At 43.7% G+C, this 18,583-nt stretch overlaps 1 protein-coding gene across 7 annotated transcripts in view; it reads left to right on the top strand.

Annotated features, from left to right (window-relative positions):
- The window catches only part of LOC309817678 (lysine-specific demethylase 5D-like), a 44,588-nt gene extending 30,018 nt beyond the window's left edge, over positions 1 to 14,570 (top strand). For all 7 annotated transcript variants that reach the window (XM_082646945.1, XM_082646950.1, XM_082646946.1 and 4 more), the window contains 14 exons: positions 5,224 to 5,343; positions 5,466 to 5,660; positions 5,933 to 6,114; positions 6,197 to 6,321; positions 6,447 to 6,594; positions 7,720 to 7,816; positions 8,378 to 8,736; positions 9,162 to 9,300; positions 9,977 to 10,156; positions 10,311 to 10,445; positions 10,624 to 11,214; positions 11,493 to 11,571; positions 11,701 to 11,900; positions 12,012 to 14,570. In XM_082646945.1, coding sequence (XP_082503071.1) covers positions 5,224 to 5,343; positions 5,466 to 5,660; positions 5,933 to 6,114; positions 6,197 to 6,321; positions 6,447 to 6,594; positions 7,720 to 7,816; positions 8,378 to 8,736; positions 9,162 to 9,300; positions 9,977 to 10,156; positions 10,311 to 10,445; positions 10,624 to 11,214; positions 11,493 to 11,571; positions 11,701 to 11,900; positions 12,012 to 12,383 — 2,922 coding nt within the window. In that variant the 3' untranslated portion in view covers positions 12,384 to 14,570. The remainder of the gene's footprint in view (positions 1 to 5,223; positions 5,344 to 5,465; positions 5,661 to 5,932; positions 6,115 to 6,196; positions 6,322 to 6,446; positions 6,595 to 7,719; positions 7,817 to 8,377; positions 8,737 to 9,161; positions 9,301 to 9,976; positions 10,157 to 10,310; positions 10,446 to 10,623; positions 11,215 to 11,492; positions 11,572 to 11,700; positions 11,901 to 12,011) is intronic.
- The last annotated feature ends 4,013 nt before the right edge of the window (positions 14,571 to 18,583 follow it).

Here is an 18,583-nt window from a genome sequence, read left to right as displayed (position 1 = left end):
TGATTTCGTCAGTGATCCATTGGTTGTTTAGTAGTGTGTTGTTTAGCCTCCATGTTTTTGTATTTTTTTGCAGTTTTTTTCCTGTAGTTGATACCTAGTCTCATAGCATTGTGGTCAGAAAAGATACTTGATATGATTTCAATTTTCTTAAATACTGAGGCTTGATTTGTGACCCAAGATATGGTCTCTTCTGGAGAATGTTCCATGTGCGCTTGAGAAGAAAATGTATTCTGTTGTTTTGGGATAGAATATCCTATAAATATCAATTAAGTCCATCTGTGTCATTTAAAACTTGTGTTTCCTTATTTATATTCACTTGGATGATCTGTCCACTGGTGAAAGTGGGGTATAAAGTCCCCTACTATTACTCTGTTACTGTCGATTTCCCCTTTTAGGCTGTTAGCATTTGCCTTATCTATTAAGGATCGCCTGTGTCGGGTGCATAAATATTTAATTGTTGTATCTTCTTCTTAGATTCATCCTTTGATCATTATGTGGTGTCCTTCTTTGTCTCTTCTAATAATCTTTTAGAGTCTGTTTTGTCTGACATGAGTATTGCTACTCCACCTTTCTTTTGATTTCCATTTGCATGGAATATCTTTTTCCATTCCCCCAATTTTAGTCTGTTTGTGTCCCTAGGTTTGAAGTGTGTCTCTTGTAGACAGCATATATATGGGTCTTGTTTTTGTATCCATTCAGCCAGTCTCTACCATTTGATTGGAGCATTTTATCCATTTACATTTAAGGTAATTATTGATACGTATGTTCCTATTACCATTTTCTTAATTGTTTGGGGTTTGTTATTGTAGGTCTTTTCCTTCTCTTGTGTTTCCTGCCTAGAGAAGTTCCTTTATCATTCGTTGTAAAGCTGGTTTGGTGGTGCTGAATTCTCTTAGCTTTTGCTTGTCTATAAAGGTTTTAATTTCTCCGTTGAATCTGAATGAGATCCTTGCTGGGTAGAGTAATCTCGATTGTAGTTTTTTCCCTTTCATCACTTTAAATATGTCCTGCCACTCCCTTCTGCCTTGCAGAGTTTCTGCTGAAAGGTCAGCTGTTAACCTGACAGGGATTCCCTTGTATGTTATTTGCTGCTTTTCCCTTGCTGTTTTAATATTTTTTTCTTTGTATTTCTTTTTTGATAGTTTGATTAATATGTGTCTTGGCGTTTTTTCTCCTTGGATTTATCCTATCTGGGACTCTCTGCGCTCCCTGGACTTGACTATTTCCTTTCCCATATTAGGGACGTTTTCAACTATAATCTCTTCAAATATTTTCTCAGTCCCTTTCTTTTTCTCTTCTTGTTCTGGGACCCGTATAATGCGAATGTTGGTGCGTTTAATGTTGTCCCAGGTCTCTGAGACTGTCCTCAATTCTTTTCATTCTTTTTTCTTTATTCTGCTCTGTGGCAGTTATTTCCACTATTTTATCTTCCAGGTCACTCCTCTGTTCTTCTGCCTCAGTTATTCTGCTATTGATTCCTTCTAGAGAATTTTCAGTTTCATTTATTGTGTTGTTCATCATTGTTTGCTTGCACGTTAGTTCTCCTAGGTCCTTGTTAAAGGTTTCTTGTATTTTCTCCATTCTGTTTCCAAGATCTCGGATCGTCTTTACTGTCATTCCTCTGAGTTCTTTGTCAGGTTGACTGCCTATTCCCTCTTCATTTGTTTGGTCTGGTGGGGTTTTACTTTGCTCCTTCATCTGCTGTGTATGTCTCTGTCTTCTCATTTTGCTTATCTAACTGTGTTTGGGGTCTCCTTTTCTCAGGCTGCAGGTTCATAGTTCCCATTGCTTCTGGTGTCTGCCCCCAGTGGGTAAGGTTGGTTCAGTGGGTTGTGTAGGCTTCGCGGTGGAGGGGACTGGTGCCTGTGTTCTGGTGGATGAGGCTGGATCTTGTCTTTCTGGTGGGCAGGTCCACGTCTGGTGGTGTGTTTTGAGGTGTCTGTGAACTTATTATGATTTTAGGCAGCCTCTCTGCTAATGGGTGGGGTTGTTGCTCTCTTGCTTGTTGTTTGTCATGAGTCATCCAGCACTGCAGCTTGCTTGCTGTTGGGTGGAGCTCAGTCTTAGTGTTGAGACAGAGATCTCTGGGAGAGCTCTCACTGATTGTTATTATGTGGGGCTGGAAGGTCTCTGCTGGTCCAGTGTCCTGGACTTGGCTCTACCACCTTGGAGGCTCAGGCCCAACACCTGTTCGTAAGCACCAATATCTGCCAGCTGCACAGCTTGGAAGAAAAGGAAGAAAAAAAAAAAAAAGAATCCCAAAACAAATGGTAAAGCAAAACTAAACAGACAAAATCACACAAAGAAACACACACACACTCATAAAAAGAAACAAAACAAAAAGTGTAAAAAAAACCAAAAACACTCTAGGACAAGTGGTAAAAGCAAACCTAAACAGACAAAATCACATAAAGAAACACACACATTCACGAAAAGAGAAAAAAGGAAAAACAAAATAAAGAGGAAGAGAGCAACGAAACCAATAAACTAATCCACAATGATAAAAACTAAACTAAAATAAACATAAAACGAGAAAGAAATTAGGTGCAGGAAGCAAACCCCAAGTCTACAGTTCCTCCCAAAGTCCACCACCTCAATTTTGGGGTGATGCGTTGTCTATTCAGGTATTCCACAGATGCAGGTACATCAAGTTGATTGTGGAGCTTTAATCCGATGCTTCTGAGGCTGCTGGGAGAGATTTCCCTTTCTCTTCTTTGTGCTCACAGCTCCCGGGGCTCAGCTTTGGATTTGGCCCGGCCTCTGCGTGTAGGTCGCCGGAGGGCGTCTGTTCTTTGCTCAGACAGGACGGGGTTAAAGGAGCCGCTGATTCGGGGGCTCTGCCTCACTCAGGCCAGGGGGAGGGAGGGGATCAGAGTGCGGGGCGAACCTGCGGCGGCAGAGGCCGGCGTGACGTTGCACCAGCCTGAGGCGCGCCGTGCGTTCTCCCTGGGAAGTTGTCCCTGGATCCCGGGAACCTGGCAGTGGTGGGCTGCACGGGCTCCCTGGAAGGGAGGTGTGGATAGTGACCTGTGCTCGCACACAGGCCCCTTGGTGGTGGCAGCAGCCGCAACCTTAGCGTCTCATGCCCATCTCTGGGGTCTGTGCTGATAGCCGCGGCTCATGCCCATTTCTGGAGCTCGTTTAGGTGGTGTTCTGAATCCCCTCTCCTCACGCACCCTGAAACAGTGGTCTCTTAACTCTTAGGCAGTTCCACACTGTTTCCCTGACTTTCTCCCAGGTAGCTGTGACACACTAGCCCCCTTCCGGCTGTGTTCACGCAATCAACCCCAGTCCTCTCCCTGGGATCTGACCTCCAAAGCCCGAGCCTCAGCTCCCAGCCACCACCTGCTGCAGCAGGTGAGCAGACAAGCGCCTCAGGCTGGTGAGTGCCGGTTGGCACCGATCCTCTGTGTGGGAATCTCTCCACTTTGCCCTCCGCACCCCTGTTGCTGTGCTCTCCTCCATGGCTCCAAAGCTTCCTCACCGCCACCCCCATCTCCGCCAGTGAAGGGTCTCCCTAGTGTGTGGAAACTTGTCCTCCTTCACAGCTTCCTCCCAGAGGTGTGGGTCTTGTCCCTATTCTTTTGTCTCTGTTTTTTTCTTCTTTTTCCCTACCCAGGTACATGGGGGGTTTCTTGCCTTTTGGGAATTCTGAGGTCTTCTGCCCGCGTTCAGTAGGTGTTCTGTAGGAGTTGTTCCACGTGTAGATGTATTTTTGATGTATTTGTGGAGAGGAAGGTGATCTCCATGTCTTACTCCTCCGCTATCTTGAAGGTCTTCCTTGAAGGCGAAGTCTTAACCACTGGACCGCCAGGGAAGTCCCTGAGCGCTTGCTTTCAATTCTTTGTTATATAGCCAGAAATGCTGCATCATATGATTCAACGTTTATCTTTCTAAGGAACCTCCGTACTGTGTTCCATAGTGGATCCACCAGTATACTTTCCTACTGACAGGTTCCATTTTTTTCTACATCTTCCCCATCTTGTTATTTTCTTTAAAAAAAATCTTTGGCCATCACAGTGGTAAAAAGTATCTCATGTGATTTTGATGTGTATTTCCCTAATGACTAATGACTTTGAGTGTCTTTTTTATGGGCTTGAAGTAATCTTGTAAAGTCTGTTGTTTTTCTCTGTTCCATTAGAGTGATAGTCATCTATCAGTGAGACTTTTCCTTAAACCAAGAAGAGAGAAAGAAAAATATATCCTCCCAGTCTTCCCAGGTTGGCTCTGGTTGGGGGCTCTTTTTCAGTGATTAGTGAAAGCTGTTTAAAACTGTCACCACCTGATTGTAGCCAAAAAATCAGCCAGAGGTTGGAGTTTAGGGTCTTCACAGGTTTTTTTCCTTAGTATTCATATAGCCTTCTCAATTTTCAGAAATAAGTAGGAGGTTTTCAGAGCCCTTATTTCCCCAAATACCTCTTTCCCTTGCCTTTTACTTCCCAGGCATTTTAGAATTTATTTTTTGGTCAGCCTTTTTTTATCATAGTAAAGGTGACAGCGGGTAATACATTTTTCTTTGCATGCTTTCAACAAACAGAACATGTGAAGCCGCTTCTATTCGTGAGGGGAAACCCTCAGGCAGATGAAATAAGGGGAGATACTTGAGCTGATTTTTCAGGGAGCCATGTGACAGGTCAAAATACACATCAGTTTTTTGAAAACAAGATTTACATTGTGCTGCAGGCACCAGCAGGCTGCACCAGGATCTTAAAACTGCTGTCCTCAAGGTAGCTGTTGAGATTGGGTGAAGGGGTCATAGACTGAGAAATTATGACACCATGGTGTACTTGTGACAGTTTAAAAATTTCTTCTTGTTTCTTCCTTTTTTTAATTTATGGTTTTTGTAGTTTGTGATTTTACTGCAGAATTTTGAAAATGCTTAGGAAACTTTTTGCCAGCCTAGTCATTGGTAGAGGGAGAAAAGTTTGGAGTTCCCATTCCATCATTCGTGCTGATATTATTTCCCAACCTTTGAAATTGACATTTCTTTATTTGTTGATGTTACGAATTTTCTTCTCGTTTATGGATGACTGATGTATTTAATTCTTGAATTGTGCATTATTTTCATCTGTACTTCTGTCTGAATATCACTTTTAACCATCACACTCTTCATTTTCTCTTTTAGGGCACATAAATGCTGAAGTAGAATTTATGTGAAAGGCATTCTTGACTCTACATCCCATCCTTAGTCCTGACCCACACCCTCCTGTCTCTTCTTTTCAGGTTGTGCGTACAAATCAGTGTGCAGGAGAATTTGTCATCACTTTCCCTCGAGCTTATCACAGCGGCTTTAACCAAGGCTACAACTTTGCAGAGGCTGTCAACTTTTGTACTGCTGATTGGGTGAGTCTGGAATGGATGGGTTTGCAGATAGAAAAGTGTAAAGAATATGAGTAGAGGTTATTGTGGAGAAGGTAAGCACTCTGGTCTCCAGATTCTCTAACAAAGACTTGAACTGCTTACAGCTGCCTTCTGGACGCCAGTGCATCGAACACTACCGCCGACTTCGGCGCTACTGTGTCTTCTCCCATGAGGAGCTCATATGCAAAATGGCTGCTTTTCCAGAGAAGTTAGACTTGAACCTGGCTGTGGCTGTGTACAAGGAGATGTTCATTATGGTGCAGGAGGAGCGACATTTACGGAAGTCCCTATTGGACAAGGTGCGTGGTGGAGAACAAAACTCAGGGATTCAGTGAAGTAGACTATGGATGGGAGACATAGACAGAAATTGAGTAAGAATTCTGTTCCTCATCTCTAAGTCACACATTTTGAAGATGAAGGAAAACTATATTTGTTTATATTTTTTTCTTCCGATTTCTCTACAGCTGTCCTTACACGGTTGAGCCCACAGCAGGGCTCGGTGTTGGCTGAGGTGGGGTGTCCACAACCCTGCTCCTAGTCTTTACAGTATATGTGGGTTGAACACCCCCAGGGCATCACGGAGGCTGAGCGAGAGGCTTTTGAGCTGCTCCCAGATGATGAACGCCAGTGCATCAAGTGCAAGACCACATGCTTCCTATCAGCCCTGGCCTGCTATGACTGCCCAGATGGCCTCGTCTGCCTTTCCCACATCAATGACCTCTGCAAGTGTTCCAGTAGCCGGCAGTACCTGCGGTGAGCATGGGGCCTACTTGGAGGACACAGAGCAGTTTATAGAACTGGGCCAGATGTGCTTTTCTTTGCACCATTCCCCCAGATACCGTTACACCTTGGATGAGCTCCCCGCCATGCTACATAAGCTGAAGGTTCGCGCCGAGTCCTTTGACACCTGGGCTAACAAAGTGCGAGAGGCCCTAGAGGTAGAGGATGGCCGGAAGCGGAGTAAGTGATAAGAGGTGGAACAACCCAAGGGCAAGCACTGTTTCTTTTTCTTCAGCACTCCCAGTCCCTCTTCTCCAGCTGTTCATAATACTGCCTACCTCTTGAAACTTTAACTGTCTCTCCAGGCTTTGAAGAGCTAAGGGCACTGGAGTCTGAGGCCCGTGAAAGAAGGTTCCCTAACAGTGAGCTGCTTCAGCGATTGACGAATTGCCTGAATGAAGCAGAGGCTTGTGTCACCCAAGTGTTGGGTCTGGTCAGTGACCAAGAGGTCAGGTATGTTAGAGAAGAGACCCAAAAAGGATGGGCAGTATGTGAAAATCGGTAAGAAGAAATGGGTAGACTGTAAGTGAAGAATCCATGTAACAAAAGTTAATATGTTCTATATCTGTGTATATATAATCAGTTATATTTATTGGTGACCAATAGTTAATAATCTAGTTGACAAGGCATGGATTCAACATAGGATAACTTACAGTGAGAACTTATTAAGACATGAAAACAGTGGGATATGAACAACAAACCATTGAAAATAGGCAACTTCAAACATAATATGTCATGAATGGAAAAATTGTAGTCCTGACCTATCAGCAAATTTCATGAAGATATTCAACCACTGGAATTTCCACAAAATTTTAGAATTTGGAAGAAATCCTCACATTGTGTTTACATAATTGGTTGCAGGAGTATATGATTAACTGATACACGCCTGCTTCTCTGACTGAAAAATTAACTTATTATTTATATATATATGCTTTATAAATTTTAAGTAAAGGAAAAATAGGAGCTATTAATCAGAATGTCAGAGTCATTTTTTTTTAACTTGAAGTTTTTAAACAGTTAAAATAGTAGAGGTGATTCCCTCTTGTAGATAACTTGTTTTCTTTTTCTACTTCAAAAGAAATAAAAACTTTCGCACCTTGACAAGGGATACTCATGGTCAGTGGCCTTGACTACTGCTCATATCCTGCTGGCTGTTTACTTTTATGTCTTACTTATTCTACATTTAGGTCTCCTTATATGTCTTAACTGAATACTACAGCAAATAAGTTACCTAGGGACCATCTCATATTTTTGTTATGTCCAGAAAAACTCTGTATTTATTTTCACTCTTCTAACTAATGACACTTACCCTAGACCCCAAACTATTAAATTTCCTCAAAAAGTTAGATTCTCTCACTTAGGTTATCTCCAGTCTTCGTTAACAGTTTCTGTCAGCTGTCAATTGTCCTCAAGTCTTTTTTATCTTAACTTATTGGTTCACAGTACCAATTTAGAAAATGACTTTGGAAGCATTACTATTACATGGAAGAGAAATAAGGATGATGGGTTTCTCATGAATGCATGAAGTATGGACTTCGCAGGTTTATTGAGTGAATTTTTTCTGCCTGACTCCTGCAGGATTGAAACACCACAACTGACCCTGACTGAGCTCCGGGTCCTTCTTGAGCAGATGGGCAGCCTCCCTTGTGCCATGCGTCAGATGGGGCTTGTCAAGGTGAAGAGGGATGTGGCGTGGCATCTTTGTTAACATCAGATACTAGCAAAGTCTAAGATGCTATAGGAAGGTGTGAGAACTGATTGTTCTAAGTAGCTCCTTATAATACATCTTTCTTAGAAGCTACGGAGATGGCTGGTCCAACAATGTCTATCCTGATAGCTTACAGTACAAGGTGATATCCTCCAAACAAAAGTTACTGTACATACTAAGCAGAGGGCTACATGAAAGTCTTACTCCTGGCATTGGAGAACCTGAAGGGGGTGGGAAGATTTTTTTTTTTTTTTTCACTTTAAAGTGTCAGGAAGCTTTCTAGAAGAGTAAGATGGTATTAAAGTAGGCCAAACAAAAGTAGGTATTAAAGTAGGCCAAACAAACAAAGGCCAAACAAAATTTCAAATAATTAAAGGAGAAGCAGGAGTATTTATGGTAAATAAATGAGTTGATATCAAGCAGGCCATGTCTTAGGACATCACTGAAGATAAGTGGGAGCACAATAAGGCCAGCTGGTTGACTATCAGGATGAATAAAGAATATGTTTGTTATTCAATTTCTCTGCAGGATTTCCTGCAGCAGGTGGAGGACTACCAAGCTGAGGCCCGGAAAACCCTGGCCTCACTGCCAGCCAGTCTGGGGCAACTGCGGTCCCTGTTGGAAAGGGGGCAGCAGCTGGGTGTGGAAGTACCTGAAGCCCGTCAGCTCCAGCAGCAAGTGGAGCAAGCACGATGGCTAGATGAAGTAAAGCAAGCACTGGACCCTTCGGCCCAAAGGGGCTCCCTGGTCATCATGCAGGGGCTGTTGGTTACAGGTGCCAAAGTAGCTTCTAGCCCTTCTGTGGACAAGGCCCGGGCTGAGCTTCAGGAACTGCTGACCATTGCAGAGCGCTGGGAAGAAAAGGCTCATTTCTGCCTGGAGGCCAGGTGGAGCCCGCACTTTTTTCATATTACTGTGACTCAAAGTCTTTGTAGTTTGGGGATGATCCTAAGTATGGCTTCTAATGCACGACTCTGGTACCAGAGTCCCAGTTACCCATCCAGTAAACTATAAACGATTAATATGACATGTCATACAGTCCTATAGATACTTTACTGTTTAAAGGCAATAATTGAGGAAATACTCCTGGCCTGAGTTTGTTCTCGGATGAGAGACACTGGACATGACTTCTAAAAGAGTCACATGTTTACTTCAGTGTTTAGAGAGTTCCTAAGAATTGGAGAATTGTTGCTCACTTTCTCTGTCAAAGTTTTCATAACCTCTGATTTTGCCAAAGAAATCTAGGACCAGAAAAGAACCCAGTATATGTATACATTTAAGGATTGGTTCTTTTTTCCCCAAACATTTTTAGGCAGAAGCATCCACCAGCTACGCTGGAAGCCATAATTCGTGAGGCAGAAAACATCCCTGTTCACCTGCCTAACATCCAGGCACTCAAAGAGGCTCTGACCAAGGCACAGGCTTGGATTGCTGATGTGGATGAGATACAAGTGAGAACTTTGTTTCTTTTCCTACCTCAAACATTCAGCTGAAAGAAGGACACTTTGGTCTTAGACAACTCAGTTGGGTTGTGCTAGAAAGTGGAAGCTGCAGGTTGAAGGGCACCCTTAAGGAACTAAGGATATCAGCATGAGAACAGGTGAAAGGGGGAAGCACGTGCATGGGCCTAGAGCAGAGAGTATCAATGTGGAAAGTGCCAGACAAAGCAAAGCAGAACAGAACAAGTGGCCTGTTAAGTAGGTGTTTTTTCCTGAACTGGTGAAACTAGGAGTTCTGTTAGAAAAGTTGTTGCTATCCCTCTTTTTCCTCCAGAATAGTCTATAGAGTCTTATCATGACTATGCAGCTTGAAACTCAACATTGGTCAGCATGTCTGCACTTACTAGTTTTGTTTTGTTTTGGTTTGGTTTTTTTTGCGGTATGCAGGCCTCTCACTGCCCTGGCCTCTCCCGCTGTGGAGCACAGGCTCCGGACGCGCAGGCTCAGCGGCCATGGCTCACGGGCCCAGCCGGTCCACGGCATGTGGGATCTTCCTGGACCGGGGCACAAACCTGTGTCCCCTGCATTGGCAGGCGGACTCTCAACCACTGTGCCACCAGGGAGGCCCCCATGCACTTAGTAGTTTTTGACATGACTCACCTGAGCTTTTCTCTTGCCCCTGTCCCAGAATGGTGACCACTACCCATGCTTGGATGATTTGGAGGGCTTGGTAGCTGTGGGCCGGGACCTACCAGTAGGGCTGGAAGAGCTGAGACAGCTAGAGTTGCAGGTACTGACAGCACACTCGTGGAGAGAGAAGGCTTCCAAGATATTCCTGAAGAAGAATTCATGCTACACGTTGCTGGAGGTGCGTCCTGTGACCGTGAACCACACCAGTCATATCCCTGGCCTTGCTATTGTGACATGACTCACATGAGAACATGGGACCTTGGAGGGTCCTGGGAGGAGAGGAAAGTGAGTGTGAGGTGGGGAAATCCTGACTTCTCTGCTGTGTGCCTCAGGTGCTTTGCCCATGTGCAGACACTGGTTCAGACAGGACCAAGCGCCGGTGGATGGAGAAGGAGATGGGGTTATATAAATCTGATACAGAGCTGCTGGGACTTTCTGCGAAGGACCTCAGGGACCCAGGATCCGTGGTAAGGAACTTGGGCACAGATGGGGTGAAGAAACTGCCTGCAAGTGTCACAGCTGTGTGACTGTAGGTAGACCACTTGCTCCCTGAGCATTAGTACTCGTGGTTTGTGGTGTTAATGGCACCAGAAGAGGGAGGGGGTAGAGTGCTGATCTACCATTCTTCTGTCCTGGGCCTGGCAGATTATGGCCTTCAAGGAGGGGGAACAGAAGGAGAAGGAGGGAATCCTGCAGCTTCGTCACACCAACTCCGCCAAGCTCAGTCCATCAGCTACAGCCTCCTCTGCAACCTCCATCTGTGTGTGTGGGCAGGTGCCAGCCGGGGTGGGAGCTCTGCAGTGTGACCTATGTCAGGACTGGTTCCATGGGCGATGTGTGTCAGTACCCCACCTCTTCAGCTCCCTGAGACCCAGTGTCACCTCATCACCACTGCTGGCCTGGTGGGAGTGGGACACCAAATTCTTGTGTCCACTGTGCATGCGCTCACGGCGCCCACGCCTGGAGACCATACTGGCACTGCTGGTAGCACTGCAGAGACTGCCTGTGCGGCTGCCGGAGGGTGAGGCCCTGCAGTGCCTCACAGAGAGGGCCATTCGGTGGCAAGGCCGTGCCAGAGAAGCTCTGGCGTCTAAGGATGTGACTGCTCTGTTGGAACGGCTGGCTGAGCTTCACCAGCAGCTGCAGCTTGAACCCACACCCAAGGATCCCCATACTTGCTCTTCAGCTGCTGTCTCTGACTGTCTCAGAAAAGACAATGGCAAGGAGATGACCAAGGTTAGCAGCCGAGTGCCAGCTCTTGTTCTTAAATTTCAGTCTCCTCTCACTACCCATATTTACTATGCATCCCTGTTTTTGTTCTTGAATTTTCAGTCTCCCTTGGTCTAGCCTCCCTGCCCCATTCATGTTCTGCAGATCCCTAGACTTCCCACTTTTATAAACTTGTGTCTGCTTTCCTGTTCCAGGAGGTGGAGGATCCCATGCTTGGTGTTGGGGGAGGAACAATAGGGCCTGGTTCTTCTGTTATTGTGACTCATCTTTGCTCTCATTTGCAGGTCCAGGGGTTGCTGGAGAACAGAGACAGTGTAAGCAGTCCTGAGAAGGTAGCTGCCAGTTATGACTCACATAAGACAGGTATGTCTAAGTGTGGGTAAGCTGTTGAATAGATACTACCAGAGTAATCCATGTGGTCCTTGGCTTTGTCAAGGTGTTGTGGATCAGACAGAGGCACACTCTAACGCAGCCTGTCTCCGCATGCCCCAGACTTGGAACAGCTCTCCTCAGTACTGCCTCAGTTGATTGGCCCCGTATTGGAACTGCCTGAGGCAACTAGGGCCCCGCTGGAGGAGCTCATGTTGGAGGGGGATCTCCTTGAGGTGACTCTGGATGAGAACCACAGCATCTGGCAGCTGTTGCAAGCTGGGCAGCCTCCAGACCTAGCACGGATCCGCACGCTTCTGGAGGTGATGTGGTGGGGTGATGGCCAGGGCCAGGAGAGCAGACCAAGTAGGCAGAAATTCCAGGCCTGGCCACTGACCCACAACTCCTTTCTGCTTGTCTGTGTATTATTCTAGCTGGAGAAGCCTGAGCACCAAGGAAGTCAGATAAGGAGCCAGGTACTTGAGAAGCGACAGCGGCGGCAGCGGAAAGTAGATCTGGGTAGAAAGAGTGAGCGTATTGTTCACGAAGAGCTGGAGTCAAAAAAGGCCCGGAGTTCACAGATAAAGCCTGAGGAGGGCCAAGAGGAAAAAGAATTTGAAGAGGGAACAGTTTGTGAAAATATATTCATGACACCTCCTGCAGAGCATAACCCTATCTTGAAAGGGATCCAAAATAACTTACAAGAGAAGGATTCAACTTCTACAACACCATACCCTGAGCAGCAAAAGTGTGACAGTAACACAAAAGATTTTTATTTAATACCACTGCCTCCTGGACCTTTGTAGGTTCTATACCTTCTTTTCTATCTGGGATTTGTCACTTCAGATAGTTTTCAAATCTTAACTCCTAAAGGTGATGTTTTTTAAGCTCTGTCCCTATGGATAGCACCTTTTCCCAGCAACGTTACTGTGACTAGCATACAAGGAGATATTTCCCAAGCCACTTTTTTTCCTAGACTGGTGCAGATAAAACTTGAGAAAGGCAAATGTCTCTTTTTTTTTTTTTCTCTTCCTGTATTCCTCTTTTTTTCCTCTTATATCTTTAAAATATTTTGGTGCTTGAAGTCTTTTTCCAACTTCATTCTACCTCCTTTTATTTTCTCACCTTAGTTCACATTGTAATAGACATTTATGATGTAATTATTCGGTAAGGCAAAAAAGAATAGAGCAAAACAAATTGTTGGTTAGAGCTGTTGTCTATGTTTAATTTATTTACTTAGAAATAAAACATCACCAGGTGTGTTTTGAAACTGCAGATTTTTTTTTAGCACTTTTGGGAATACAAGAAAAGTGAAGGGCTGAGGTTTGGAAATGTAAAAATTTAGTTTTAAAATGCATAATGTCTTTCTTGGTAGGGGTGGAGGACTGTTAATTGTATAAGGTGTTAGCCTTTGGTCAAGGTTCACTTTTTTTCTCATGGATGCCAGTTTCAGCACCACTTACTGAAAAGTTATTTTCTTTCTTGTTTTATTATCATTATGTCAGAAACGTTGCTTCTACTGTGTGTCTGTGTTTTGACCTATTCCATTATGTCTGTCCCTTTGGCAATATTCCATTGTCTTGATTAATGTAGCTTTTAGAAAGTTTTACATTAAGGTAGAGTGGTTCCTCCCACTTCTTTCTTTTTCAAATCGTTGTAGTAGCCTAGAACCAATCTGTTTTTCCATATACAGTTGGCTATGAGTTCTGTTTCATATAGATTTGAAGTTGAAAATGTTACTTGTTAAGCTTTTCCTGTGCTTTCAAATGATAAATATAACATCTCATCTAATAGTATTTTTTGTAAGATTTCAATGTGTAAATATCTCGGGCAACACCAGTACAAGACCTTTAATCAGTTTTTCGTGTTTCTCTCTAAGGGGTCTAGTCATATAGATGCTGTTGTACTGTTACTCCTTTCCAGTAATCTAATTCTGTCAACCTGGTTTGAATGTCTTAAGTCAATGCTGCTCCCTCTCTTCCTGCTGACCCCAGCCAGTGTAGACTTCTTTGTTTTTCTATGAAATTCCATGCCTGTAATCACTGCCACCCTCTTTATTCTCTTCCCTTTTCTTTATTCCAGCAGGTGATCCTAAAGTATAGCTTTGTTACTGGGAAACCTAATCATAGTCTCTTTCCCCCAGTTTTATCTTTTTCACTTGTCCAAAAAAAAAAAAAAGTGATATCCTCTTGCAGCATAAGGATCAGGTAAAATAGAATGTCTTGTGATATTTTATCGAAGTAAAAGAATTATTTCTTAAGCTTTTGTGTCTTTCTTCTTCCTCTGCAATGTGGCAAAAGGACCTATGACTCCCCATGGGCCTCAGAAATTTTGTATTTTCTAAAGAGTGTCTTCTAAATACAGCATCTGCTCCCTGTATTTGTTCTCTCACAGTTTACATATGCAGCTCACTGTTTTGAGAATTACCATTTAATGGAAAATACTGATAATGTAGTGAAAGAGTTGAGCTTCTGCCTGCAGAGTAGAACTATACAACCCAGCAGTCCCACTGCTGGGAATGCCCTGAGAAAACCATAATTCAAAAAGTCACATGTACCCCAGGGTTCATTGCAGCTCTATTTACAATCGCCAGGACATGGAAGCAACCTAATGTCTGTGTCCATTGACAGACGAATGGATAAAGAAGATGCGGTGTATACACACAAAGAAATGTTACTCAGCCATAAACAGGAATGAAATTGGCTCAGTTGTAGAGATGTGGACGGACCTAGAGACTGTCTTACAGAGGGAAGTGAGAGAAAACCAATATATTAACACATATATGTGGAATCTGGAAAAGTGGTACAGATGAACCAGTTTGCAAGGCATAGAGACAGGTGTAGAGAACAAATGTATGGACACCAAGGTGGGAGAGTGAGGGGTGGGATGAACTGGTAGATTGGGATTGACATATATACACTAATATAGATAACAACCTACTGTGTAGCATGGGGAACTCCACTGTACAGTAGAAACTAACACAACATTGTAAAACAACTATACCCCAATAAAATTTTTTTGAAAAAGAAACATTATCTCGTATGTGGAACCTAGAAAAATGGTACAGATGAGCTTATTTGCGTGACAGGAATAGAGACGCAGACGTAGGGAACGGAGTGAACACAGTGCGGGAAGGGGAGAGTGGGACGAATACGGAGATTAGGTTTGACGTATATACACTACCACACGTGAAACAGATAGCTAGTGGGCACCTGCTGTATAGCACAGGGAGCTCAGCTCGGTGCTCTGTGGTGACCTAGATGGGTGGGATGGGGGGTGGGAGGGAGGTCCAAAAGGGAGGGGATATGTGTACATATATAGCTGATTCACTTTGTTGTACAACAGGAAGTACCACAACATTGTAAAGCAACTATACCCCAATGAAAAACAAATTTACTGACCGGACACAGATTAAGAAGTGCAAAACCATGGTGTGTTGATAGAAAAGACACAGAAGGACTCAAGTAGATACTCAGTTAATATATGGTCAAAACAAGGTACTGGCTAGAAAAAAACAAGATTATGAGTGCTCCGGATATTCCCTTTTAAAGCCGGTGATTTGGAACCTCCCTTCAGTACTTTTAACATCTCTTTGTAAATCGAGTTAAGGCAATGATTGGAAGAGGGATTCCTCTGTCATCTGGCAGATGACCAGTCAGGCCTCTTCGTTAAGACTTATGGATCTTCCAGGCACTGATTCATTGTTCTGTTACATTCTGCTGTATCTTTGGAAATTAACCCTACAGAGAATGAAAAGAGAAATTCACGTCTTCAGCACATGCACTGAAAAGTTCTCTTCAGTTGTTGCGTTGCCTCTGCAGGATGAAGGGGTGGGGATGATGAATAGGCATCTCTTGCCTTCATATGGCTTAAATCTTCAGTCACAGAAGTGGTTCACTAGCAATGTACTGGAAGGTTTGTTTGGTCCTCAGTGTTCTGGGCTGTGCACTCAGAACCACAGAAGCACGTGTGCCCATGCAGAGCTGGCTAATCGAGTATGTACTGGAAGGTTTGTTTGGTCCTCAGTGTTCTGGGCTGTGCACTCAGAACCACAGAAGCACGTGTGCCCATGCAGAGCTGGCTAATCGAGTATGTACTGGAAGGTTTGTTTGGTCCTCAGTGTTCTGGGCTGTGCACTCAGAACCACAGAAGCACGTGTGCCCATACAGAGCTGGCTAATCGAGATGCTGGGCGGATGTCCATCAAGCTGGAGACCTAGGAGTATACGGCATGACCCAAGTTACATCACTCCGGGGCAAGATGCTGTTTTTATAAGGTCCCAGCGAGTCACTGTAGCTCAGGACATCTATTTCCACCCAATATCCACTGAGTTAGTCTCAAATCCTAAAAGAACAATTGCCCTGTTAGCTTTCCAACAGCCTTCCCAGCTCGGGTCAATCTGTACTGCATCCCACCTCCTTTTGGATCCATAACCTATGAGAGATCCGGACAGAACTTTGAGGCAACCACTATAGTCTCATGTGCCTAATTAGAACGGCTATCAGGGAATCGAATAAACTTCTACCACTATGATCCATGGATTTTGCTGATGGGAAGCATTCTCGGATCATTTTCAAACACACTAAGGAAGAAAAGAGATTAGCTGGAGTGCCCATAAACTCAAAGCGGAAGCACATTTCAGAGTTGTGCTTTGTTTCTAACAGAGAGACCCGAGTAAGTACTTTTCTTTTTTAGTCAAGGTATTGTGTTAGTTCTATTTCATCAGCGTATTTCCCACCCACTAATATAGGGCCGTTCAATACCATCTTGCTTATGTCAGACACCTGTGCACATCTTCCTCTCACCTTTTAGTAGAACACAGATTCAAAAATGCCGAGGTCTATTACAGCAATTTTAAGGGCGCAAACGGTAACTCTGATATTTTTCTGAAATGCTTTGTTTGGAGTCTGAGATTCATTGTTCAGCTTTCTCTGTCAGAGACAATGAAATAACACCTGTTTTGTTTTCAGGGGAAAAAAAAAAGTGTTCTGTTTCTGTGGAGTAATTTCCAATTTAGTTTGTGGCTCTCCTTTAAATGTCAAGAAGAATAAAGACTGGGAGACAAAACACCGTAACGTTGATGCTCTGAAAAAAGAGGTTTCTGGGGTTTTTTTCTTCTTGTTTTCACTTTTCTACATTTTCTGCATTTCTCCTAATGGATAATTATTTTTATCATTGTGATTATTTAACATATACCAAAGTTGGTGATTCCATAGTTCCTAAAGTCTTCGTGGGATTCCAAAAATCACTAATGATTTGGGAGCATCAGTAACATTGTCTGCAGGGTCCATTCTAATCTGTATGATGAATAACCTACCTGAGCATTGCTCTGGATGATCTCTTTTCTCCAGATGTGTCCACATCTGGTTTCCAATGAGACACCTCAATCCTTGCCGTGCTTCTTCTAACCCGTTGGGCCTGGGTCCCTTAGGATGAAATATTTTTTTAAAAATCTGCCCCATTTTCAAAGAGAGGCAACTCTCTATATCACAAATATTGTGATTCATTGCTTTTCTGCACAGCTCATCAGAATGCTACACTAATTTTGTTCCAAATAAACTGTTGCTCCTGAATTTTCAGGTTCATAGGAGCAGCAAGCCATCTTAATAATAATAACTACAATTTACTGAACAGTTAACTATCTGCTAGGTGCTCTGCTAAGCATTCTGAATATGCCGTTTGATTCAATTCTCCAAGCAACACTCTTATGGAAGCAATATTAATAGCCTGATTTTTTTTTATGAGAAAGCTGACATGTAGAGAATTTAAGAATCTTATCCACCTTCTCCAAACCAATTAATGATCATGCCAGGATTTGAACACAGGGCTCCTTTGCTGCAGAGAAAGGCAGGCCACACTGCCATGGGATTCGACAGCCAATGTCCATTTTATTGCTTTATCTTTCGGGCAAGAATGTAAGTTCCATAAATGCAGGTTCTCTATCGGCTTTGATTAAGCAGCCAATTTCCTGGTGTTCTTAAGGATATCTGAATATATCTTGAAGGTTTTCCCCCTTTATTAGTTGATTTCCTCCATAGGACACCAGGATGCAGTAGTACCAGCATGCCTCAAAAGTGATAACCTCTAAACCCACTTTTCATCTCAGTGACACAGCTGTTAACCTCATAATGGTGTGAAACGATGGAACTCTGCCCCTCTTGTAGTAACATAATTGTTATAATTATTAACACATTACGTTAATATATGAGGGCTGGAGGATGTTATATTAACTCATAATAAATTTATTAATTTAACCAAAAGATGGACTGACCGCATGCCTGCATACATGGCAAAAAATAAGATGCACATACTCTATTCTAGGGGGGGTGATTTCAGTGTATTGCCAATCAAACAAGAGCACGCTGAAGAAAAGATCACTTATCTAGTAGCACCATAAAGCCGCATAACAAACATCCCTTAGGTCAGTGGCTTAAAGTACAGTTATTTAGCTAATGAGGCAGAAGGGTGGATTTTTAGATTGCATTCATTTGGGTTCTTTGCTGTCTACTGACTTCACTCACAGGGTCTGCCTAGGTCTGGTTGTCAGCTGAGAAATGTCACCATAGATGTCTTATTTCCAACAAGCTTGCTCAGGCACGCTCTCAGGACTGGGGTGAGCAGTGGCAGCAAACCGAAAAGCACAAGCCCTTTCAAAACCTCTGCTTATATCACAAGTGTGGACACCCACTGGCTATAGCATGTAAACCGGGGCAAACTTATTACCAAGCGGTGCAGAACTCTCTCCCACCTTGTGCTAGAAGGAGCCACAAACTCCCATTGTGAAGGGTGTGTCGGCAGGAAAGGATGACGGATCAGGGCGCTCATGCAATCTCTATACCTCAAGGAACAGTTGAATATGGTGCAACATAACTGTTAGAAAGAACAGCTATGTAGACCCTACAAAACGTTGTTTAGAGCAGATGCTTCTCACAGTTTAATTCAACAGGAGTGCGGGTAAACCAGGGCGGACCCCATACCTAATTCATCCTGGCAGTTGCCTTGGGAC

This window comes from Grampus griseus, assembly GCF_964374135.1.
Source record: "Grampus griseus genome assembly, chromosome: Y".
Lineage (NCBI taxonomy): Eukaryota > Metazoa > Chordata > Mammalia > Artiodactyla > Delphinidae > Grampus > Grampus griseus.
This window is presented reverse-complemented; position numbering and strand designations above follow the sequence as displayed.